This window comes from Lepidothrix coronata, unplaced genomic scaffold (assembly GCF_001604755.1).
Source record: "Lepidothrix coronata isolate B3197 unplaced genomic scaffold, Lepidothrix_coronata-1.0 Scaffold12, whole genome shotgun sequence".
Classification (NCBI taxonomy): domain Eukaryota; kingdom Metazoa; phylum Chordata; class Aves; order Passeriformes; family Pipridae; genus Lepidothrix; species Lepidothrix coronata.
In genome coordinates, this window is record NW_016690192.1 from 4,955,471 (window position 1) to 4,980,096 (window position 24,626).

The 24,626-nt window shown below is 42.8% G+C and overlaps 1 protein-coding gene across 15 annotated transcripts in view; it reads left to right on the forward strand.

The window, feature by feature from the left end:
• FGGY (FGGY carbohydrate kinase domain containing) overlaps window positions 1-24,626 on the forward strand; it is a 148,919-nt gene that overhangs the window by 116,157 nt on the left and 8,136 nt on the right. For 7 of the 15 annotated variants that reach the window (XR_001873239.1, XM_017805485.1, XM_017805484.1 and 4 more), the window contains exons 15-16: window positions 14,020-14,081; window positions 17,240-17,432. Coding sequence is in view for 13 of the 15 variants with exons in the window: in XM_017805485.1 (XP_017660974.1) it covers window positions 14,020-14,081; window positions 17,240-17,432 (255 nt within the window). In the remaining 2 variants the exon portion in view is untranslated. Of the gene's footprint in view, window positions 1-14,019; window positions 14,082-15,205; window positions 15,454-17,216; window positions 17,433-18,940; window positions 20,886-23,108; window positions 23,184-24,626 lie in introns of those variants that run through there. The other 8 variants (XM_017805489.1, XM_017805486.1, XM_017805482.1 and 5 more) reach the window with 8 other exon arrangements.

Consider the following 24,626-nt stretch of genomic DNA (forward strand, 5'->3'; position numbering starts at 1 on the left):
CCCACACATTTCCAGCCCTGATTGGGCTGTGCCAGTGTTCTTGGACTGGAAGAGAAGAGATTTATGATGGCACCGATCACAGAGCTAAAATAAACTGCCCTCCCTCAGCCAGAGGAATATGAGTTTGTAAATGCCAGCGTTTTATACACAAAATGAAGGGCACGGGCTGAGGTAGCCAGCTGCCTGGGGTAGCTGTGCAGGGTCTGAAAATGGCAAGTCTCTAAAAGCAAAGAGCCAGAAGAAGTCATTTATGTTAAAACAAACTCTGGTCATGAGTCATTTGACTTCTTTTACACACATAGTTTATGTCTCGGGCCTTCTAAGGCCCGAGTAACATCTGATACTCCTTAGCCTGAGCCGGCTCTAATAGGAGTGGGATCCTGCTTCCACTTACATTTGCCACTTAGAACTCTATTTAATTTGAGTCTTGTGTTTACAGGCTGTAACTATTACTTATTTGTCATTTTTATGGTAATAAAAAGATTGTTTGTCTGCGATTCAGTCCCAGCCATGCTGTTGAATAGGTCTGTGTCCTCAGCAGCAGCAGAGAAAAAGTGGTGCAAGCGGGGCTTTTACTTTTTGCCTCATTCATTTTACTCCTGTGGCTCCAGTTGAGCAGGTCAGCAGGCAAAAGGGGGGATGCAGGTCCTTGCCATCCCTCTCTGTCTAATGATACCAGCAGAGCATCGCTCCACATTTCTCACACTGTTTGCAATGAGCTGCAGGTGATTTTTCTTCCCTTCTCCTTTAAAAGAACCAACCCCAAAGTGTACACTGTCTGAAAAATACAGCTTTGCCTCTTTTACCATTTTTATTTTATTTTTCATCCTCTCCCTTTGTCTCCTCCCTTTTCCTCCCAGGTTTTTGTTTAAATATTTTTACCAGGTGGTTCAGGTGCAAAAAAAAATAGTTAATTGCAGCTATAAAATATGAAAGATCTATGAATTCTTCAAGTCTTGTTCCCTGCTTGTGCCAAAGTCTATGGAGATCTGAAAGGGGAAAATGAAACACAGCCAAAGAGCAAAAAAAGCTTTGTCCCAATGCAGGGTTTACAGGGAAAGGATTCAAACCCCTCATCCAGCTTCTCTGGTCAAGGATAACCCTCAGACCCCCTGCTAAAAGTGGCTGCACCTTAATTAAGAGCATGACTCTTGTTCCCTCTAGTGGCTAATTACACAGCATCTCCCTCACACCAGCATGTCATTCCCCTGCCTTTCCACTTCCCTGCCCAATTTTCCTCCCATCCACAATTTTTTGATGTGTTTTGTATCTGTCTCAATTTTTCTGAATGATGGTGTTTGCCATTCTTTGGAGTGTAACTTTAGAAAGCAGGGAACCCTCCTATGGGTAGATGCTACCTTACATCTGCAACAAAGCAGTAGGACTTCAGGGTGGAGAGGTTTTTGCCCATATTCCACCCATGCTGGATTTTTTATAGCATTAGTAGTAAGGGTTAAGGAAGAAGTGATTTTCTTGGTTTATCAGCATCCCTGTTCCTATTGTAACTCCTTGAGTATGAACAGATATGAATGCCCAGAACTACTAGACACCTCAAATCACAGGCTTGTTTAATGTCCTGGAGATAAGGACTGAATTGCCTGGCTTTCCAGATCAAACAAATACCCAGTAAAATGTAGTGGCTTATTTCATAGTGACACAGGGAAAAAAAAAAATCTGTGTTTGCCAAAGTAGTTCTTATTGACAGCCTGGTAATGGGAGACACTCTGTGCTAGTTCAAATCTAACATAAACTACTGCAGCATAACTAAGTTATTCTGAGTTTACCTCAGTATAAATAAAAGCAGAATTTGGCAATGAGAAAACAATATGTTACCTAACTCGAGAGTCAGAGTAAGTAGTTTTTATTCACAATTCAAGCACTGGTTCTGTCTATGTCTTTGGGCAAGTTGTTTAGCTTTGCTCTTAATCCATCTGATTTGTGAAGCAGATTTAGTGATGTTTAAGTACCTCAGAGGTGGAGTTTATAGGTACACTAAAGGTGATAGAATGAAAAGTGCAAGGAAAATCTATGATGATGTTAATGGTGTTGCTCTGGGGGATTAAAATAAATCAGAATGGAAAGGCTGGAGACTGACAACACTGTTACACATAATTGGAACATCTTTTGACTTCAAATCTCACTTTAGAACGGCAGTTTTATTATTTGTGATAATTTACATGGCTATGAATATAATATGAAAGATGGCCTATGTAGTATGGCATGGCTCTGATTTTTATATCAATTTTTAGTATTTACAGCATTCAGGACTTTTAAAGGTTGTGTTATACATCTGCACCGAAATGCTCAATGTGAAAAATGCACTTTATATGCAGAATTCTTGTTTTTTGAAAATATTTGGGCAGGAATGGTTGACCACATCCTTTAAAGCACAAATTCACCCATGGTTTGTATTGGCAATTCCTTAGGAACAACAAAGGCTAATTCCAGAGCAGCATTTTCATTCCCAGGCCTGTCGTTTTAGACATCTCATGCCTTGTCCAGCATGTAACCAAGGGACTGGGTGCTCTTTTTGCTCAAGTATGGAGCCTTCTAAACTGCAGTTAAAGACATTTTTGGAGACTTCTGAAAATCAATTGTTATCCTTTTTTGACTGTAGTGGGACCAGCATTACCAGAAACCACAGATGCATATTGCTTTGCTGAGCATTCTCCAATTTGCATCTGAAATTTGTTTGTGACAGGCCGGTAACCCAGGGAGTGTAATCTAAAACACTGAGCAGGATAAGACCTCCTTGTTAGAACTGTATCCTTTTTCTTGTATGTCTGGGTTATATTCTTTTAAATTAAGTTACTGAGCTGTAGAGTGACCCACATTCCTTCTATTCCTGTAAAAATGACTGACAGCTTTCCAGTTGCACATGGTCCTGCTGTTTGTTGGGAGAAGAGGGCACAGAATGGGATCCTACCAAATTTTTTACATATTATATATAAAGATTGTTGAGCATGAGAAGATGGCTACTTATCAAGGCTTTAGTTAGATCTGTTGCTGAACCAGTCTAATCTTATATAGATCTTCACTGATTATTCCAATACCAATAACCAAGCCAGAGCAGAATGGTTAAGTGTGTTTAGAAAGGTGTACTGTAAAATTAAGACTTTCATCAGATAAAAGTAATTTAATATATTTCCCCTCACTCTAGACTTGTCACAGATGAAGAAATACCTTTGAACAAAAAGTAGCTTTTTTTTTTCAGATTTGCTCCATTAAGCAATTTCCAAGGTACGGAATTGCCGCTAATGGAAAAGCGAAACAAATCTGGGATTTTGAGCTGGTGGAGTATTCGTGCAAGTGATTAGGCTGTACAAAAGGAGCATTCATCTTGAAATGACAGATAAGTGCTAAGGACAGGATTGAAAACTGTAAATATGTTAGCACTTTAAGCGAGAGCACAGCTCCAGCACTTGTGAGACTCATCAGCTGCTGTAAACAATATGGATCTTTGAGATGATCTCTGCCGAGATCTCAGCACATTAGATAATGATGGAGTTGTTCATTTTTGCTTCTTCTGTTTTGCTTTTTTTTTTTTTGCTTTCAGAAAGTACTTTCTGCAAAGAATAGGCCCATGATGGTGCCAGCACACACTTATCTCTCTCCACGAGCAGAGGCTGCAGAGTCCCCGTGGGGAGCAAAGAACAACCCGCAGAGCCAGGCTCTGCCTTTCCCAATTTATGCACGGGTGAGGAACAGTATGTGCAGCTGCACTGCAACTTTCCTTGCAGGGCTGTGCCTCTACCCGTGGCTGGGAAAGGCTCTTTGAGGTCACCCAGCCTCAGTTCACAGTTAGGACACTTCAAGTGTGATTTTAAAAGGCAGGTGTTCAGGTGGTGGCAGCCGCTTCCCTTGGGGAGTGTTGCGAAGGGTTAACAGTGACTGAGCTGTAACAATGGAGGGTTTCATGTTGTGAAAGCTGCATACAAGAGAAATTAATTTGAAACCAATAAATCCCCTTTGCAAAGGACACTATAAAAAGCTGGCATACCATGATAGCTCCAAACACTCACTGACCTCGCTGAGGTTCTGTTCGGTGACCTACCAGTGAAAAGCTCCATGAGCCATTTGAGTCTCTGCTATTCATCTCTTTTCCCAGCTTGCTGTCTTTAAATAAAAGGACAGATCCTCAGCAGCAGGAATTGGCTCAATTCTTAGGATCAGCTGAATTGTGAAGCACAAAGTGTTTTTACTTCAGTTGTGTCCCACATTGGCCAGGTTTTCCTCCTGAGTGATATTAGTCTAGTGGTGTTATTGTCATGGAATACATGAGAAACTGAGATGCAGAAGGCTTGTGTGACTTGTCCAGGGTTAAAATTCAGGAGCCAATGAATCCAGCTGCCCTCCTTACAGTCACAGAAGTTGTGCTGGGAAGAGTTTTCCCTCATAAGCACTTCAGGAGCAGTGAGATTTCTCACTGAAGTGACTGAAAGGGCAAGGTTTGCTTGGAAACAGGAGCCACACGGTGCAGCTCACTGGGGATTCTTAAAAACTGGGAAATAGGATGGGACAACAAAGTAAAAGTAGGAATGGTGACTGGCTGGGTGTTGCGAGAACATCCCTCTGGAAGGATTCTGTGCTGTTCCCTGGCAGTTCTGGGTGGCAGGTTTGGATTTGCTCATTAAGAGAGATTTTGCAATATTACTGTCATCAAAGGCTCTTCTATGGCTCTGGAGCAGGTGGGAATTTATAGCCCTTGGGTTTGGCTTTGTGTAGAAAAATGTCAGATACCCAGAGTGGTGATAAGGGTAACTGGAAATTTATCAGCAAGAATAGTTTATTCCAAATTAGTTTGTTCAAGTTGGTGCCTACAGGTTTTCTGTGCAATAAATGTGATTGCAGTGCACAGACAGGTTTGCATATAGAGAGGCTCCTGCTGACAGAGAAGTTTTAATTATAAAGAAAACTATATTTACCATTTCCCAATGGTCTGTAAGAGATACAAGCCAAAGTTTTTAGGTGCGAGGGGAGCAGAACACCCATTCTGATGTGACTGTTACAGTTTCTCATAAATCTCCCTGAATTCTGTGTCCACAGAATCCTACAGGGCAAGTTGAGAGTCTCCCTTGCTGCTGTTAGAGCACATTTTGCAACAGACTGGCCATCCCATCTGTCAGACCAGGCTTCCCAGGTGTTTAAGGAGTCAAGAGCCTCCTGAAATTGTTTAGTAATATGTATCCAGCATTAAAGTGCTTTTCTAGAAACAGCACTCTTCTTAGAGGACAGTTCTAGTGGCAGAAGAGCAAATGAGAGCAGTAGCTTCTCATCCCTGGCTGCCTCTGATTTCCAGCCCTGAAGAAGAAAGGGTGTTCAGTTTTTAACAGAAAAAATATCATCAGCTGGTCATAGAATCATAGAATGGTTTGGGTTGGAAGAGACCTTTAAAGGTCATCACCCGCTGCCATGATGAGTGTGCCTTGCTTCAGCCTCACTTAGTTTAGTCACTTGTAACCTCTAATTTGGGAAAGAAAAATACTTTCTGGAGCAGTTTGCTACAAAAGGTTGCTGACCCTTTCTCTGTAGCAATTGTGGCAAGGAAAGCAAATGCCTTGTGCCATGGACAGCTGCCTTCTCTAGGCTTTGCTTCACAATAAAATACCAGTTTTCTCGTAAATTAAACGTCAGTTTTTTGTTGGACATAGAATATCTGTAAGGTTCCTAGAAATGCTTTCTTCATATTTTAATGAAGTTTTACCCACTGTTTAACATCTCAACCTTTCGTATACAGTAGTGAAAGACTTTTTTTCTAAAGGTCTCTCATTTTTTATGAGCCCCTGTCCAGGGTGATTTCCCAAATGCAGTCCAGATTGGGCAAAATTTAAGCATATTTCTGAGGTACAGTTTTTTTAATAGTAAATCACGTATCAGATTAAATACATAAAAAATAATCCCAAATGAAAACTCACAGCAGGGATTTCCCTCATTAACCTCAGGTAGACACTGGAGCACAGCAAAGAGTGTTTTTGAAAGATGAGGGGAAAGGGAAAGTCTCCTCAGCTAGAGCTGGAAACAGGGAAAAAATAATTAGAGTGAAATGTTGCAAAGAATTTTGTTTTTGCAATGGAGTAACCCTAAAGCAAAGTATAGGGAGAAGTTGGTTTTATGACAAAATCCCTGCTAGATACCCCAAAAATGCTCAAACCCACCGAGTGGGGAAATGAACAGAGAGACGGATTAATTAGATCGAAAAAATGTTTTGACAGCATAAGTGAACATATGGAAAGAATTGAGAGAACCCGATCCAGGTCCCCATGTGTAAATGATGCCTTAGCCATAGCTCATAAAGCAAATACAGATGCAAAAAAAAAAAAAAAAAAAGAAAAAAAAGCCCCTTTCCTATCCCCTCCCCCCAGTAAATCCCAATCCATTGCCAGATGGCAAATAAAAGTTTGAACTCGGTGACTAAAGGCGAGGAAAGCTGTATGTTCAGTGTGAACGTGGAAAGAAATCAGCTGAATAAATCTGAATTTTGCACCCTGAAGGAAGTGGTGCAGTTCACCTAAATATTGTGTCAAGTCACAGCCAGGCATCAGGATATCCTGTGTGGATGCTTGATCCTCAGCTTCTCTGTTTTATCCTTCCCTGTCCAAATCGTGGAATCTCAGAATGGTTTGGGCAGGGACACCTTTCACTAGACCAGGTTGCTCCAAGCCCCGTCCAACCTGGCCTTGAAGACTTCCAGGGACAGAACGCCCTGTGCCAGGGCCTCACCACCCCACAGGGAGAACTGCTTTGTTTTGTTGTGCAAAACCTGCACCATGTCTGTGGAACCACACACCTGCCCTGCCTGCCCCAAAGGTTCTACCATCTAAAACTGAGAGTGAAAGCATTGGGACAGGTGCTGTAAGCTGAGGCTGTAAAGGAGAAGGGAGCCAGAGAAGCAAAACCACTTGTTGCAGGTTGTGCAGAGGAGCAGCGTGCCAGGATTAGTTTACTCCATCCCCAGAAGTTGGGTAAGGCTATTATAGGAGTGCCCTGCGCTGGGAGCTGATGGAGGAATCTCGTGACTCCCAGGTGAGTTCGTGTCCTGTTAAACACAGCTGCCTGTCAGCATAACATTGCCAAGCCTAAAAAGTGGGTTAAATCGATATATTTTCATGTGGTTTATACGGACAAACCTCAGTCTACTCTGACAGCTATGCTGTGTGTGGTTAACGAATTTATTCCACCTCAGAAGGGGGTGAGGGAAGTGTGCTGTCTGTGCCAGGTGGTGCTGGAGTCAGGAGCCTGTGCCAGCTGTGGCATTGCCACCCACAGCGTGGGACCGGCAAAGAGGCCCCAGGATCTCCACACACAGACGCTGGGGAGTGAACACTCACTTCATGGATAAGCTGTACAAGCTCATGTCAGGGTAAGAACAGCTAAACCCTGCCCCAGCCTGCTTGAATGTTGCCCCCAGACTGTTGATTCATGGCACCCAGTGCCAGCAATCTGTGAGGCTGAAACAGGAGCTGAACACTTGGGCTCTTTCCATTGCCTGGGTAAGCCGAAACCCTTGCTAAGCCGTCAAGTTGGCGTCCAGGCAGCTTTGGGCACTGAGAGGTGCCAGCAACGGAGCCCTCACAAAGCAAACTGCTTAATTATTTGATAGTCAAAGGCAACTTGGGAGAGGGCAGAGGCAAATCAACAACTAACCAACCTATATTTAGTAGCAGTGTGGCTGGAGCTTAGACCCAAAGATAGTTTCCAGCTGATAGATGATGTGGCAATCATAGCTGATCCTCATCCCATTCTAAATTTGGGCTGTGGAATAAGTCATTAATATCATTGCTGGCATGGCCAGGCACCCTCACAGCAGCTGCCCTGCCATTGCTGCTCCTCTTAGGGCTGTGCCCATGGCTGCCCAGACTGGCTGGAGCTCTGTGGGGCACTCAGTGACCACAGCCTGTCTGGCACCCTGTAGCCACTGAGGCAAAGTCAGTGCTCTGGAGGTAGAAGTGGTGCTGTGACCTCACCTGCACTTGTCTCTGCTCTCAGGAGCTCTCTTCCATTTGTCCTTGTCCCTGATGCTAAGGAGTGAAAACTGTGCTCTGATGGTACAGGACAGGTTGAGTGATCTGTGCTTTAGTGAGATGTAGAAGGTGCAGTAGGGTAAGAACTCCGTGTACCACTCACAGTGCAAAATTAGGGACAAAGCAAACTGGGGAAACAGGGCACAGCGTATTTCAGAGAGAGGAATTACTGAAAAATCAGTGAAAATTAAAAGAGTAAATTACACGTCCCAAATAACTCGGGGAATTTGTGGAAACTTTATGGATCCTGATTCAGTGTTTGAACCAGAAAACCACCTTGTCTCAGTACTGAGGATCCATCCAGTTGGCCTCTGTCAACTCAGGTTGGATGGTTGAAAGATAGAATAATGTTGGGCTTCTTCTAAGCTACCTGCCTGATTCCCTTCCACAACAGTGACAGTTTGCAACAAACCTGTTACTGAACATATGGATAATGAGGTTCAAAAGGCCAGTAACTTTTCCTGAAAGACAAATTCAAACTCAAGTCCTGAGCTGGTGTCCTGCTGGACCTCCATCCTTCCATCCCCTTCTCCCTCCTCCTCTGCAGTCTCACGTACACAGACACAGACAGACAGAAACACTTTTTCTCTCTGAGGTTTGATATGGACCCAGAAATCAATGTTGGATCAGAGCAAAAGGAAAATACAAGCTTGTGTGAAATTTTCCACCTTTTCACTAAATGAATCAAAGCCAAATTTTCACACTTTGGTCTTAGGTGTGAAATTTTTGTTCAGCTCTAATATTTATCCATAATGTGTTTTAAAACTTGGCTCACTCCATTCAGAATACCACAGAGAATTGAGTTACAGATTCTGGGCTTTGTGCACGCTGCCAAGATCTGCCCCTATAACTCAAACAAATTTAAGGGGGGGAAAAAAAAACACTAGAAAAATACTGTATATGGTCCATCACATGCTTTCTTCATGCAGTCATATACCACTAAAAAGTAATGTTCTGCTAGGCCTGTGTTACAGAAATACATTCATGTAACTCCTGTAAGCGTAGATAAGATGGATTTTGCATCTCCAGGCTATGGAACAAGTAATCCCTAAATAAAAGCATATAAAGAAATAGCAGCCTTACTTAAAATTCTTAGAAAAATTTAGGAGTGTTTCTTGAACATCAGCATTTCAAGAAATCTATTTATTCCTCTCAAATCCAAATATATCTGTGACTGGACTTCTTAAAATGATGCTAAAGAGCATCTGTTAGTCTGAGCTTATGTGTGTGGAATAGAGATGAGTGAGAGGGAGGTTCTTCACTGACAAAGAACAGTTAAAATTATTATATGTGGCATTATTTATTGTATTTGCTGTGAGGACTAGAAGTGTAAAGAAAATCTGTTAGTTTGAAGGTTGTTACACCTGCTGAATCCTCAAGTCAGCACAGGTCTGGTGGGAAGAATATTCCTGCATTTCAGCGTATTGTGAATAGGGCAACTTTTACATTATTTTCCTGTGCTGCTGGATCTGTGACAGGAAAGCTGTACAGGAACACTGGGCAGTCGAGACTGGCCTGAGTGGGAGCATCGTGTCCCCACAGTTTGGTGCTTTGCTGTATGTGCAGCCCGGTGCTTTCAGCCACTGAAATTGTACAGGAAAGCTTTAAATGATATGTGGGTTTTTATTGTTAATAACTATGCCAGGTAAAAATCCAAACATTTCTTGGGATTATTGAAATGACTTAAGTGGAGAGAACACATCTGGGAAATTGCACTTGTGCTGGAAATATCCATCTAACTTTGGATACAATTTTAAAGTACCTAAATAAAGCAACCCCCCAGTTTCTTCAAGGGACTGATGTTCCCAGCTCATTCATTTCAATGGCATTTTATTACTGCACATTCTTAGCCAAGACTGACATCCCTGAATCTGACTTCTCATTTAAGGGCCTACATCCCATTTATTTTCAGTAATACTCAGCCACGTAAGTCCTTGGGTCACTACTGAAAACGAGACTTGGGGACTATTCACAAATGGGCTGATCTTCCATGGCTCCTTCTGTAGTCCCAAGGAAGATGGACTCTTCTTGTAGGATGGGCAGGATGGTGCTGGGTGCTCTGAGGCAGCTCTTGGAGGATCCCATGAGGTAAGGAATCACAGGCTCCCAGTCTAAAGCTATTCCTTGTGTGCTCCTCCTGTGGGCTCCCATGCCAGGCTGATGGGCTTGTCCTGGTGCCTCCTGGTATGATAGAGTAACTTGCTGCACTGTGGCCACACAGGGTTAAAAACCTTTTCCTTCCCATTACTGAAGGGAAAACAGTTGAAATGTACAGCTTCTAGTTGCTGTGTCAAAGTGGGGTCTCCACAGGAGACAAGGTTTTCCCTGGTTTCCAGTAGGGATTCCCTGGGAGATCCACTGCCTGTTGAGGCTCTACCCTGGATTTCTCAATTTATCCCCTGCTGGAGAGATGGTGCTGGAGAGCTGAATTCAACCACCAGCACCAAGTGGATTTGAATGATCTTCCCAGCAGCAAAATGGCACCTTGTTCTGAAGTCTTGGTGGCCTTGGAGAGTTTGGTTCCCTGGGCCTGTTCCTTCTGTCCCGGGCAGGGTAACCCTGTTGGACTGACTCTCTCCATGGAGAGCAGAGTGTTTACTGCCTTGTATCTGTCTCAGCGTTGACACTCCAACAAAAGGTTAGAAATCATGAATGCATCCCTTTATTCCTGCTCCACAGTGCCTCTCTTTTTTTCTGTGTAAACCCTTCACTTGCCTCTTGCCCAGCCTTTAGAAACGATGATCAAATGCGAACTTTCAGGGGTTATTTATAGCTTAGCCTTTATGGAAAGAGAGAAAAGAAATGATTAAAAAGCAATTTTACAAAATATTTTGTTTTAAGAGAGAATTCATTGTGTTTTAAATCACTATATTCATTGTACTGTCTAGACTGGCAAACAAAGAAGATAGAGCGTCATTCAAATTAAGATTGTGAAATTCTTGGTGACTGGAATTATGGATTTGGATGTCAACCCTCCAACAAACTATTTCTGAACAGCAGTATTATCGCTTTGCTATATTTAAGGCTTTGTTGGAGACAGAGCAGTGCACAAGGTTGATTCGATTCAGTAATGCAATTCTAATGTTCCTTTGTTTCCCATTTCATTATGAATTCATATTTTCAATGTTCTGTTCCTCTTTGTCCCCAGAAAATTGTTGAAAAGACTCTCCTCTGGGAGTAAAGTTTTTTGTTCAAACTAACAATGACCAAACTGACTTTAAAACACAGAAAAACACACAACTGAAATGTGAATTAAGAGAGGGAATTAATTTAGGATATTTTGAGCAACATAGAATGGGTGAGTTGTTGAAAATTGCTGGCTGTGTATTTTTTTGACATGTTAATTCCACATAACTGTGGTAGTTGCTGTGAGACTTTAATACTGTGGATTCTCAAGGATCTGGGTATTTTCTGTAGATTTAAAAACACAAAAGTATTTTAGCAGATAAACTGGAAACACTGCTTGGGCACCTTCCTCCTTAGCTCAAGGTGGCTGGATGAGGGGACCAGGCCCTGTTTCCTAGTTTAGATCAGGCCTTGAGGGACCAGATTTCCTTTAGGGACCTCTCCATGGGAGCGGTGACACCCTCTCCTGCTGCCCGACAGAGGATGGTGAATCTGTGTACAGGGGTTTCAGGGTTGGGGAGACTTCACAGGGAGTGTGGGAAGCTCTCAGCAGCCTTGTGGAGACTTGGTTCCACCCTTTGAAGACTCTCCAAAGCACTTGGTCTGGAAGCTGGGCCCCAGCAGGGCAGTGGAGGCACAGGTGGGGAGGGGGGACATGTGGAGGGACCCTGAGCCGGCCGGGATGCCCTCAGCCTCCTATGGCTGGGGGAGCCTGTTCTCTCCTGGATCAGCCCAGGAGACCTGGGGTTTGATGAGTAACAGCGTAAAAATAAAACCTGTGTGGAGATGGGTTTATCTCCAAGCTGGCTGACTGCCCAAAGCAGCAGCAAGGCTTGTGCTGCACTGGAAGGCGTAAGAGGCCCCAGAGTAAAGCACAACACGAGTGTGTGGAGCACTTATGTCAGAGGCAGGACATATCCTGGCAGTGGTGCTGTTTGTGTCCTGGTCTGTTAACGCTGCCCAGGCAGGCCTGAGTGTGCAGGGAGCAGGGAATGGCAAAGTCCATCCCTCCCTTTCAGTTTGATTGGATGTTTAGACACTTTACATGTCTTGGTTTTATTTCCATTCAGCAAGGTGACTCTTCCATTAGTGAGGGAAAGGGCTGCAAGGGGCTTTGCCTTACATTTTCTGTAAGACACAATGGAAAATCAGTATCCATTGTAACAGAGGGAATTGGCATTTACTTGTAGGCTTTTCTTCTGTGTCTTCATTCATTTTTGTTGGTATCTCTAAATCCAGCTGGCCATGTAATGGAGTTGTAAGAGACTGACTGTTGTAAACAGGGACAATGCTTAAGTGTTGTCAGCGTCACCTGTTAAACAACAGGGAATAAAATGCCCGTTCCTCTTACTGGGAAGGATATCAACCTTTCCATGCCTGTATTTTAATCTGGCGGGTGTGCAGACTCTCAGTGCCAGCAGGCTCACATGTCCCATGGAAAGGAACACACTATCTCGCTGGAAGTGTTATTTCAAGGGTGTTTCTTGGGGAATCAAAGTACAATCAACCTCTGCACATAGGAAGGAGAATGGGCATATGAGAGCACAGAAATATTCCCTGCTAGTTTATCAGCAGCCCTAGCAGAGTAAAATCCTGACTGCACACACTGGCAGTCTTTTTACTTCTATAGAACCACAATTTCATCCAGTATCGACACCCTGAAGTTGACAAAAGTAAAAAGTAGGTGTTCCATGTTCTAGTGGGACATTTGGACTGGCAGGATGAAAGGACACTCCCAGAACATGCCAGGTAATACTGCAGGTTCAGTCAGGCAGAGCTTATCCTTGGAGCCTCCCTGCCTGCCCTGGGCTGTGACACTGTGCTGACGTTGCTCATCTACTTCTAAAGTTCTAGGAAATCCTTGGCTGTGAAGTTCTGGATTAGTGGAAAGCACAGATTTCACTACAGCAGATATTACAGTCTGTAAAATCATCCAACCCTTCTAAAAATGCAACTGAAGCAGTTGGGTGGAAGGTTCCAGCAGCAGCACAGGCTGCCTGTTCTCCAGGCTCATCCTGATTCTTAGGCACTGCATTAGAGCAGTTTCAGGGTCGTGCTTAGAAACTATGAACATTGATTTAGTCACACACTGATTCTCGAATCCTGATATTTAATGCTTTTAACATTCTTTCATCTAAAAGCTATTGCTTTGATGCTCCTTGTGAAATCACTGAGTGCCTCCTGGCACTCCTGAGAGCTTGGTCCCCTGTGAACTTCAGTGGTTAGTATCTCCTTCCAGGAGGATTGTTCAGGAGAATCTATGGAAAATCAGAATCTCACAGAGATCAGGAGAGGAACCAAATTACTCGTTTCTCTCCTTTCCGTAAGTGACTGTCCCAGACTCCTTCTCTAGGGGGTTCTGCAAAATCTGACTTTGTTTTGGCCAAAAGCAGAGGAGGATCAGAGTTTGCCTCTTACAGAGTGTGAGGGAAGTTGTGGGCTCCAGAACAGGCCTTTCCAGGTTACCTTTAGCTTCTGGAGCACCCTCCAGTCCCCCCTTGCTGCAGGGAACTGATACTTTCAGAATACCATTAAGGGATCTGATGTACAGTATCATTTTATTTGAGAAGCTCCCCTCTGGGGACACAGTGTTTAACATTTCCTTTGGTTACTGTAAATAATAAAAGATAAGTCTGTTCCGCCTGGGACTCCCAGTGAGAAAGAGGAACAGATTTTGGTGATGAGGGGTCTGCAGTGCTTTGTTCTCATGACTACTATATAATGGGATTGAACATATTTGCTGCCATCTGGCCCGTGCAGCCGAAACAAAATACATCACTAATGTTCCGATTGGTTTTGAAACATCTTGTTCTCGTCAAAAAGTATTTTAAACCAAAACAGGCTTTTCCAGTTTGTGTTTGTCTTTTCCTAGGAGGCCATGGTGAAAATGGGGAAAATTGGGAGAGTTGTGCAGCCCAACCACGAGCACAAAAGGTAACACTGGGATTGTTGTGTTCCCCTGGGAAAGTTGGGGTGTATCTCTTTATATCCCTGTTCAAGGACAGTAGTGTTGAGCACCCAGATTTTTTAAGTGTCATAGTACATTATATTTTTAAGATTGTTTACATTATATTTTTAAGGATTATTTCTATTAAGTTTTAATTATTTCTGTTATATTTTTAAGTATTATATTATATTTTAAGCGTTATTTATGTTAAATTTTTAAGGACTATAATATATTTTAGGGGTTATTTATGTTACATTTTTAAGGATTCCATATTCCATGGGCGGCGGCGCGCGGGCTCCCCCTGGCGGCGGGAGCGGGTCCGCGCGCCCCGGAACCGGGAGGGGGGACACGGCGGGACACGGCGGGACACGGGGGTCCCCTCGCCACAGGACACACACTGAGTGTCCAGGGAAGAGAACAGAGCTGGGGAAGGGTCTGGAGCACCAGGAGCGGCTGAGGGAGGTGGGAGGGCTCGGCCTGGAGTAAAGGAGGCTCAGGGGGGACCTTCTGGCTCTCTGCAACTCCCTGACAGGAGGGTTGAGTCGGGTGGGGATCGGGCTCTGCTCCAGGGAACAAGGGACAGGACAGGGGGAAACGACCTTAAGTTACGTCAGGGAAGACTTAGATTGATGTGAGGGAAAATTCCTTCATGGAAAGTGTTGTCCTGCCCTGGCACAGCTGCCCAGGGCATTGGTCGAGTCCCCATCCCTGCAGATGCTTAAAAAACATGTGGATGTGGTACTTGGGGACATGGGTTAGTGGTGGCCTTGGCAGTGCTGGGGGAACAGTTGGACTTGGAGAGCTTTTCCAGTCTGAATGATTCTGTGCAGTGCCAGTGTCTCCCCACTCCCATGGCAGAGAACTCTGGGGAAAAGCTGTCTGGGAAGCAAAGCTGGCTGTAGGGAAAAGGTGTAATTGCAGCTTGAAATCACTCATTTGGGTGGAAACTGTGCTCCGGCAGCGCATTGGGAGGGCTCTGATCCCGGCAGAAGGTGTAATTAGGGAAGAGTCAAAGTTTCTTTGATGATGAGGGAAGGCAGTAAACGTGTGTATTACAGGGGGTTTAGATCTTCATATCTTGGACTTTGTTGAAATTAACTTCCTTACACAGATTTTATGACAAGAAATATGAAGTATTTTTGAAGCTTGTGGAACATCAGAAGGAGTATCGCTCCATCATGAACAGCTTGTGATCCCAAGGGATGTAGTCTGGGAACAGCAGGGATAATGAATTTCCAGGCACGTGTGATGTGGGTAATTTCTTCTTACTGTACCGTCCATGTTAAAAATATACTTTTATAATTAAAGTATACATTTTAATTTTTAATGAGAAATAAAATGCACTCACTTCGCTGTGAAGCACTGGGTATTTCCTGTCAATAATCCCTGCACGCCAGGGACAAGGAATATTCATCTGTTCCAGTCAGAGAACACAAGACAACCATCTGCAGGTACCCCAGTGCTTGTATTTGGACTGGCAGGAACAGCACAAGGAACAACATGACTCACTCTGATGGACTTGAGTGCACAGAGTCACTGTTCGTGTAGGTAGACTCCATCTTATGCCCTTAGCTTGAGAGAAATTCATTCTTTAGCATTGGCATAGGCTGTAATTCCCAGTTAAATGCAAACAGAAGTCACACAATAAAAAAATTGGACTTGGAATATTTGGAAAATAATAGTTTCTGCTTTTTTTTTTATGTTCGTAGTCAGTCCTGAAAAACATCTGGTAATTTTTTTAAAGAAACAATGCACTTCCTGCCTTGTAGTTCATGGAAAAGCAATTGTTGCCATTTCCAAAGTACCCATTGTTAGAAGAAACAGCTTTACAAGTTCAGGGACATAATTAAAGACAATGAAAGTTGATGGGAATAAAATGAAGAAACATCACAACACAAAGAGTAAAACAAGCAAGAAAATGACTGAGACACGGTGGTGTGTCAGAGCTCACAGCTCAAGGGCATGATAAAATATGGCAGCTGGGAATACAGGGAGGGGAAAAGCAGTTGGAGAGCAGTGTGTTGTAAACAACAAATATTCATAAATTTTAATGTATCTATTTCAATATACAATTAATGTGTAAAAAAGAAGTCCACAGACTCCAAATGGATAGCAAATGTACAGATTATATGGGGACAGATGTGCAGGGTTGGCTGGCACTGTACCAGCGCTTCTACTCTTTGCAGCTCAATACAAACACACACACAAACAGCTTCAGCAAAGTTTCCATAAACTTCCTGCTTTTTATATCATTATCATCAAACTGGCCTTGATTCCTCAGGCTGAACTGGTACCAAGCTTAGTGATCACAAGGAGTGTATGGAGTTTAGAAAGGAAACAAACAGTCACACTGCCTTGGTGTAGAATGTAGATGCACAAAGTTCAAGGAATCTCTGTACCTTACGTGGGCTTGTACAAAACAGTTACAGGGAGATTTGTTCACATTTCCTACATGGCTTTTTAATGCTTTTCTCCCCGTGTAATAGTTGTACTTTATAGCTGCATTTCTGTTGCAGGACAGCGTTACTACCAGTTTCACATTATGCATTTTAAAATCTGTTCCCATTGCAGAGCTGTAAGAAATCCATATCTCAGTGTCTGGGAAATCAGCTGTGATAACACAAACACTGGTACAGGATTTTGCAGTGAGATTGTCTGACCATCCTTTTGTTATGCAAGACTTAGCAAATTGTACAGCTTGTTGAGTTCTCAAATTAAAATTTAATTCAAATTGAACCAAGATGTAAAATGTTAAAGCTCAGGAGTTCTAGCACTCTTCAGCTGCAGGTCGATGGGCATTTTAATGTTAAGCACTGTTTTTGGCTTTAGGCACTTTCAATTTAGGCTCTTTGGATGACGAGAAGTTACAGAAAAATGCAACAGGAGAGAGTTTAGCAAGTGCACAGTGTAAAACTGCCCTCTGAGGTTTCACACTGAGTCACTTGGCAGTGCCAAGCACTGCTGAGTCCTGATCCAGCCCATGTCACCAGCAGAGGGACAAACCCTCCCCAGTCCAAGAGAAGCCCGTTCACTGTTTGGTGAAGTTTGCCCAAGGGCCCCAACTGGAGCCAGTCAGGCCCAGGCCTTGCCTCCCTCACCCACTGGGTGCAATTTGCTGACAGATGTTTATCATGCAACTTAAAAGAAGGGGAACCACCATGTCATCAGCTGCTCCAAGTATCCTGCAGAGAGGCCCAGGCTTCACATCAGATGGAGAAGACAAGCATATGGTGGTTCCAAAGAAGCAAACAGCACCTCTGAGGAAAAAAATCCACGAGACACCCCAAGGTGAAGATTCTTCACAAGGCAAGAGTCAGGAACAGCAGCATGTCACACAGGTAATCTGCAAACTGAGTATTCACATGACATAGGTTATTTTGCATCCTGATGCTTGCAGTGTTTCAGTTCAATGTGTCTCTAAGCATTTTCAGATTCAAATCTCTTGAATGAAGAACCTTTCTGTGCTGCATGAATGCCCCTATGCTGTTCAATTGTTGTGCAGTATCCAGAGGAACATTTCTAAAAGGGATCCCCACTGCCCCAGACCTTGGAAAAGAAAATATTCTGCCTGACATTGAATCCTTTTGGGAATTGGGTCTTAATGGCTGCACTAGTGTGTGCCTGGATTGAGAATTTGGCACCAAGTGTAGGCTGTGAGTGCTTGGAAATGAGGCCTTGAGTCTCACCCGGCTTTGCACAGGAACTGTAGGACTAAGTGATTGTTCCTCTTCATTAATGCTGTTGGGTTGGGTTAAAAATTAATGTTCCCCTCCACGGGGCGTAGTTTAGTCGGTGGGTTAAAACAGACTCCACAGTTCTTTCAGGCTCCTTCCCAGGATGTGACAGGAGAGGAAGGATGTGCTTTGGTGATACCTTACACCCTGTCAGGAACAGGCCTTGCTTGTGCCTTTTACTTTGCAAAGTGGCTGTGCCTTTGCAAAAGTAAATGGAGCCTTTGCTCTTCTACACTGATATGTACAGAGATACACAGACCAAGGGAGGGTTTCCACAGTTTCTTTCCCTGTGGATAGCACCTTATTCTTGAAGCTCCCTGGATTGTTTGAAGCCCTCAGGAATACAGGTACCCTGTGGACAGAAGCATTGCTGCTCCATCAAAGAGTTGTCCAGAGCCAGTGTGGCTCTCAGGGTTGTGAGGGCCAGTTATCCCAGATAAACCAAGAGGCACTGCCAAGGAGCAGATGTACCTCTGGAAAATCCAGTTGTCACATCCTTTCCAATTCTTCTTACCCAGACAACTGCTGATTTCCAAGTTCAACACAGAGAGGTTTCAGGAAAGAGGGCAGGAAGATGAGGCTGCACGTGTGGTGACAGCAGTGGGTGACACACACTAATGTCAGGGCTGGCACCACCAGCAAAAACAGCAAAGCACAAACAGCATCTGATCAGAAGCAGCACAGCTTGACTTGCAGCTCCTGGGGCAGTGAGCAGTGTGACAGCTTAGGGGAAACAAAACCTCTCAACAATTAAACTGATCAAACCTGACAAGGACCCCAGTGCAAACAGCAGCACAACAACGAGCTGCCACTGGGATGGAATTGTTCTGTTGAACTGAACAATTACCTTTGTTCTTCAAAATAACCAGCAAGCAGTTTTTTGTAAGTCTCCAGGAGCCCTCAGTGCAGGGTTTCTGCACCCAGAGTTACTTTGTCTGCTGTCACTGGAAAGGGGAATATGGGATAAACCGTGCTTGAAATCCAGTATAACAATGGTCCTGATGCCATCAGTTACATGTTGTGTACAAGGACTGGGGATGTTAAATTTGGCCCAAAACTATTTTTATGAACCTTGCTCTGACTTCTGCTTTTTACTCTTGTTTTTGTTCAAGTGCAGGGTTTTCCTTTGTGACTGTTGTGTTTTGTTTGCACTCACAGACCAGCTGTTTGGGCCCATGGCTGTGTTTATCCCTAAATCCCCATCCAGTCTGTATAAGCCCAGTCTAGCACCCAGCTTCCAGCATCCCCTTGAGCTTTTGCATTTGCCAGCCATCACACCTGACTTCAGGAACTGCTTTGCCCCACTGGATCCAGATCCTGTCTGGTGATCCAGTGGCTGCACTGCTGTGTCTGTGCTCCATCCTGGTGAGGTGGACAGGGCACTGATGGGTCCCAGAGTTCTCCAAGGCCTTTCACAAAAGAACCCTGTGGAAATTAAGATTTGCTGCATGTGGAATCCTTTGTTTGGTAGAGGAAAGGAAGGACTCCTCTGAAGTTGACCTATTTGTGCTTTGGTGCATTTTTCATAAAATAGACAAAATCCTGTTTTAATCCAGCTCACTCTACAACCTTCTGAGGGAGCCTGTAGGTTTCTCTAAAATACCTCTGTGGTTATTGTTAATTAGAAAAAAATAATATTGCTCAAGGATCGCTTTTCAGTTGAACTTCCTGAACATATGGTTCAAACTGAAGCTGAAAAGGAAAACTTCAGGACAAACTGTATGAATTACTACTAATAATAAAATCAGACATTTTTTTATAAGTCCACATTAATCTTCCTTAAAAGCTTTGGGTTGACCACATTTTTTAAATAAAACTTTTACCGGAGCGGAATTTATTAAGAGAGCTCAGCGTTGCCTTAGCTCTGATCCACAGGGCATCAAGAGAAGTTTTATTGCTGATTTCAGTCACAGCAGACTTAGATCTACACTGAATGGTTTTGATAAGCCCAATGTAAAGTTTTATTGGTTTAAGACATGAAAAACAGACGTTACAGAGAGCACTTCTACTCTATAAACACAGTCATAACATGTATAATGCTTTGCAAGGAGTCAGTGCTTTGGAGTGTAAATAATGGTGTGTGGAGGAAAGTAAAGCCTGGCTAAACACATACAACTAACAAAACCAATATAGACCAAGCTTGTACATGGTACTTCTCCTCTGCAGATCTCAAATTAAGGACAAATAGAGACTGTTTCCCTCAACAAATAGTCTGTATCATTAGGTCATACTCACAGATGGGAAAGGGAAAATTAACCAGACCAGGAAAGAGGGAAGTTGATGCTCTTTGTTGTTATGTCTGTCCTTGTACTTGAAACTATAACTACTGTGGTATTATTTGAAACACATTTTGAGGCCATGTGCTCATTGTTTGTCCTGGAAGAGTTCTATTCAAAGCCGCCTTTTCCTCTGTGTTATAAAACAGTGTTAGAAAAACATGAAACAACATAAAATATTACACGGTGTCTCTCCTGAGGTGTCCTGGCTGTTGGTGATCCACTGATGCGTCGTGGCCTCAGAGGATGGTGATGCTGGCAATGGTGACAAGGGGCTGTGCTGTGTGAGCATCATTTCAAATAGGGGAAAAGCACGTTTCCTAAAGATAAAAATGTGTTTTTATTGCACCTTGTTCTTCCTTGTAAATATAACTTGCACTTGCTCTAAGGTTGTGGTTCTGGCTCCAGTGGTGCAGAATGTGGGCCTTAAAAATCCTAAAATCCCCTTTATAAATGGAATTATGAACATAACTGCCTCCACTATTCTATGCTTCATCTTTGTATTCACTTGGAATAACTATTGAAATGCTGTAATCCCAACCATATGGCTCAGAGCCTCAGAGAAGGCATTTAGCAGGCACATTTATCCAGAGAATTATGGTTTTACATAGATTACCAGTGGCTGGAGATGCTCTGGGGAAAGACAGGAGCCCACATCAGGGGCAGTCTTGACAGAAGGACCCTCTAAATCTGATCTGTCCCTTTCCTGTTAAACAGATCCTGGGCTGGAATAAACACTTACTGAGCATGTAATGAGATGTCTTTGAACATTTGTCCCCTATATGACCACAAAGATTTACTTAAAAAGCAGTAAACAGATTTAAAAAGGCTTTATACATGGCTAGAAACTAACTTACTGAATTGTTTAATATGGACCTTCCGTGATTTTGTTTGTTTAGAAAACTTTTACAGGGCTGCAAAGCAATGTAATTATGCCTGGATCACTTCTGCTTTATTTTAGGCAGAACCAGACCTAAGACTGGTGTGTCTTACTCCTGATTTCCACCAATATAAATTAGTTTTATGGAATAGCTGGATTTTTATGCTGATGATTAAAAAGACATGCTGTCTTCTGAGAATTGAGTTCATGCTTTCACAGTTACAAATCTGTGATTATTGGACTGTTGATTTTTATAATAGGTTGGGGTTTTTTTGCATAGTTGAATACAAATTTTATAATTTTCCCATTTTACCCATTCCACAAATTTGTGTTGTAATTTAACAGTATACTATGAGAGGATCTATTACTTTTTGTCATCCTTAGACTTCTTGGGCATTTCAAAAGTGGCACCTTGTAATGTGAAAGCAATGAGCAAATAAAAATTTGCTGGGGCAGCTGGAGTCCCTGTGATTACTGGGTTGCCAGATTTGGAGTGATTCCTGGAAGAGTAGTAGTACAGAGTCTTCAATAAATTAGTAATTTGATTGACATATTCAGTTCATTAATAATAATTTACTGTGGTTAGCAGAACATCACAGAAGAACAAATGCCACACATACCTGTTACCGTTTCCCCCCCTCCTTTTTAGTCATGTCAGTCACTTAAATGCACTGAAATAAAGTCCAGTGCATTCTCTGCCTTCCTTGGGTGGCAGAACAGGATTCTTAGTGTGTACCATTGGCTGGGTAGCAAAAAAGATCCTTTATTTAAGTAAATTAATTGCTTCCAAACAATCCATCCCTTTGCTTAGCAAAGTCTGAAATTAGTAATAACATTAAGCTTTGATTTTGGAGTTGGAAGAGAAGAATTCTATAAGCCTCTGAAATGATAAAGAGGCATTCTCAAATGCAAAGTGTATTATCATATGTTCCATTGCCACAGCCACGATGAGATCAGTCTTTGAAGTCAGAAATTAAATACCTGATTGGCACCTGTCTACATGACAGATCAATGAATGCACCTCCAAGTATCTGACTTTTTTACAGGATAGTGGGAAGAACCAGATGACTGGGAAGATTCAAGCTCATTTGAGAACAAAGTGGTTTTTTTAATTAGTTTTTCTAATATAATAATTCTACGAAAGAAGAGAAAGGTCATTGTGTAGGTCTGCCAGGTGAGTGTTGAGAAACCAGGTCTCTTGCCAGAGCCATGTCTAAAACTATGTCTAAACTCATTCATCAAATGAATAATTTCAGATCAGCACCGCTGATACCAGTCTTTCCTCCTAGAATGAGGATCTGTAAATAAGAGGAACTGGAGGTTTCAAAACAAAGTGCCAGAATGCAGACTCAATGATCTCAGAGGGCTTTTCCAACCTAAACAATACTATGTTTCTGTAACTACTGGAAAGAATCTTTCTCGTTTACTGTTTGCGAAGTTATAAATGTATTTGTTTCCAGTTCTCAAAAGACGAATTTCAGATGCCGAAGGCCTTTCCATTGTATTCAGATTTTCTTCTCCCTGCACTGATCAGATTCTCTCCTGATGAGATAACAACCACACAATAGCAAAGCTGGGATGGCCATGTAGGAGTAACTAAACCTCAGGATGGTCCAGGGCGCTGTGGGGTGAACTCCAGGCAAAGAGGCTTTTTTTAATTCAGTGCTACCTGAAATGCATCCAGCACGTCCCTCTCCTGTATTTTGACTTCCCTGCAGCACTGAGGGTATTTGCAGATCCAGAAGAGCATTATTTCAGGTATAAGCTGTGGTGGTTTCTGTCAGCTGGCACTGCCCCAGAGCTGTGTTTACAAACACTGCACACATGACATAAGCCCATTAGGTATTTACTCTTTGTTTTTGCACAGTAATAACACACACATTTCTTTAGCTTTGTCTCGTACAACAAAGGGAACGAAATGTGTTTCTGATTATGCAATAGATACGGAGTCAAGGGAAACCCAGCATTCCCAGACCATAACCAATGGAAATTCTGAAAGGCTCTCCTGCCCTTTGCAGCCTCAACACGTTGAAACCTCTTGTGTATTTTGTATTAGCATGTGTTGTACAATAATTAACTTATTATATGACTCCTAAGGGACAAGTGATTATGGTTTATTTCCAGATGACTCATGAGCAAGTCTGCAGAAAGAGAGTTTGTGCTGCTCAGAAGATAGGAAAATGAAATGTTTAGTGTTGCTGATGATCCCAGTTCTGGCTGCTGAGCTCAGGCACCGTGCGAAGGCGCTGGAAACTCATCAGCTTCAGTGCAATGTCCTGTCGAGACCCTGAAAATGCTCAAGCTCTGCTCCCAGAGCATTTGAGTTAGGACTATGAATTACAGCAAAGAGCCAGGCAGTGATCCTGCTCTGGGTGAACAGTATATGCATATATGGGAAGAAGAAAAATCATTTAAATGCAGTATCATGACACCACATTTTTTATTTTCTCGTGATCTCTGAGTGAATGAAGCGAAGTGGGAAACTCAGCCAGCTCCTGCAGTGTGACAGAGGATGCAAAAAAAGGCAGTTCTTTACATACATGGTTAAGCTGTGGACATTCTTATGGATGCTAGAGGTTTCTGAGCCCAACAGGTACTGAGGGCAAGGTGGCCCTGGTTTCACCCAGTAGAACCATTCCTTCCCCCAGTTGTATTAACACAGCATTTGGGAGGAAAAAGAGACTTGGGGTCACCTTCAACAAAGACATCAGTGGCTTAGTCTTGTCCTGAGTAGATCAGCAAGGAAAAACATGCCAAACCTCTCATTTGTTTTTAACAGATTATATGCACATAATCAAATTTCTGATTTATTGAGTCCAAGCACTTAAAATGATGCTCGAGTTGGCTCTGTCCTGGTTATAAGGGGCCCTCCCAGCTGGATGTGATAGAAGGAGAAGACAGATGATATCTGACATCGCTGTGAGTCTGCCAGAATTAATTTACCCCTTCCAAAATCCTGAGCTGGCCTTTGAACATTTGAATGAGCAGATTGAATTAGAGATTGCAGGAATGATTATGGCAGTTAGGGTTTGTGTCGTGAGGCTTTGAGTTTTTGATGGCATTAAACAGTCTTAACAAAATAAAATATTTAGTGTGACTTTGCGTACAATGACAGATTTTTAGGGAGCTTCCTCTCATGCAGTAGTTCTGTGTCCAATTGTAAAGAGCACAATTAAATTTGTCATTCCTCGTAGCATTTCAGGCTGGAAACTCTGTGACAGCCCATAAAAGCAACTATTTTATAGCCTTGATTTTGATCTTGGTGCCTATATATTGATGTTTCTAACCCCCATGTTCTTGGGAATCCTGCTACAGCAGAATGGGATGGTAAAATGTTTAGTTCACTAAAAGTCAATTTAATTCATTTGGAGGAAATAAAAAAAAAATGCAAACAACTAAAACCAAACCCCAAGTTCAGCAGCAAATTATTCTGAAAAACAGACTTAGAAGTCAAAGATAGAATTCAAAGATCCAGAAAAAACTTTTAACTTTTTCAGGAAGAGTCCTTAGGTTGATATTGCTTTCTCAGTGAACAGGTGTTCACTGAGGTCACTTTTCTACAGCTCAGATTTGCAAAGGAATTCTCCATGTAGGTACCTCGTCAGGGGCCAGGCTTTGAAATTGTGATGGATTTCTGAGACA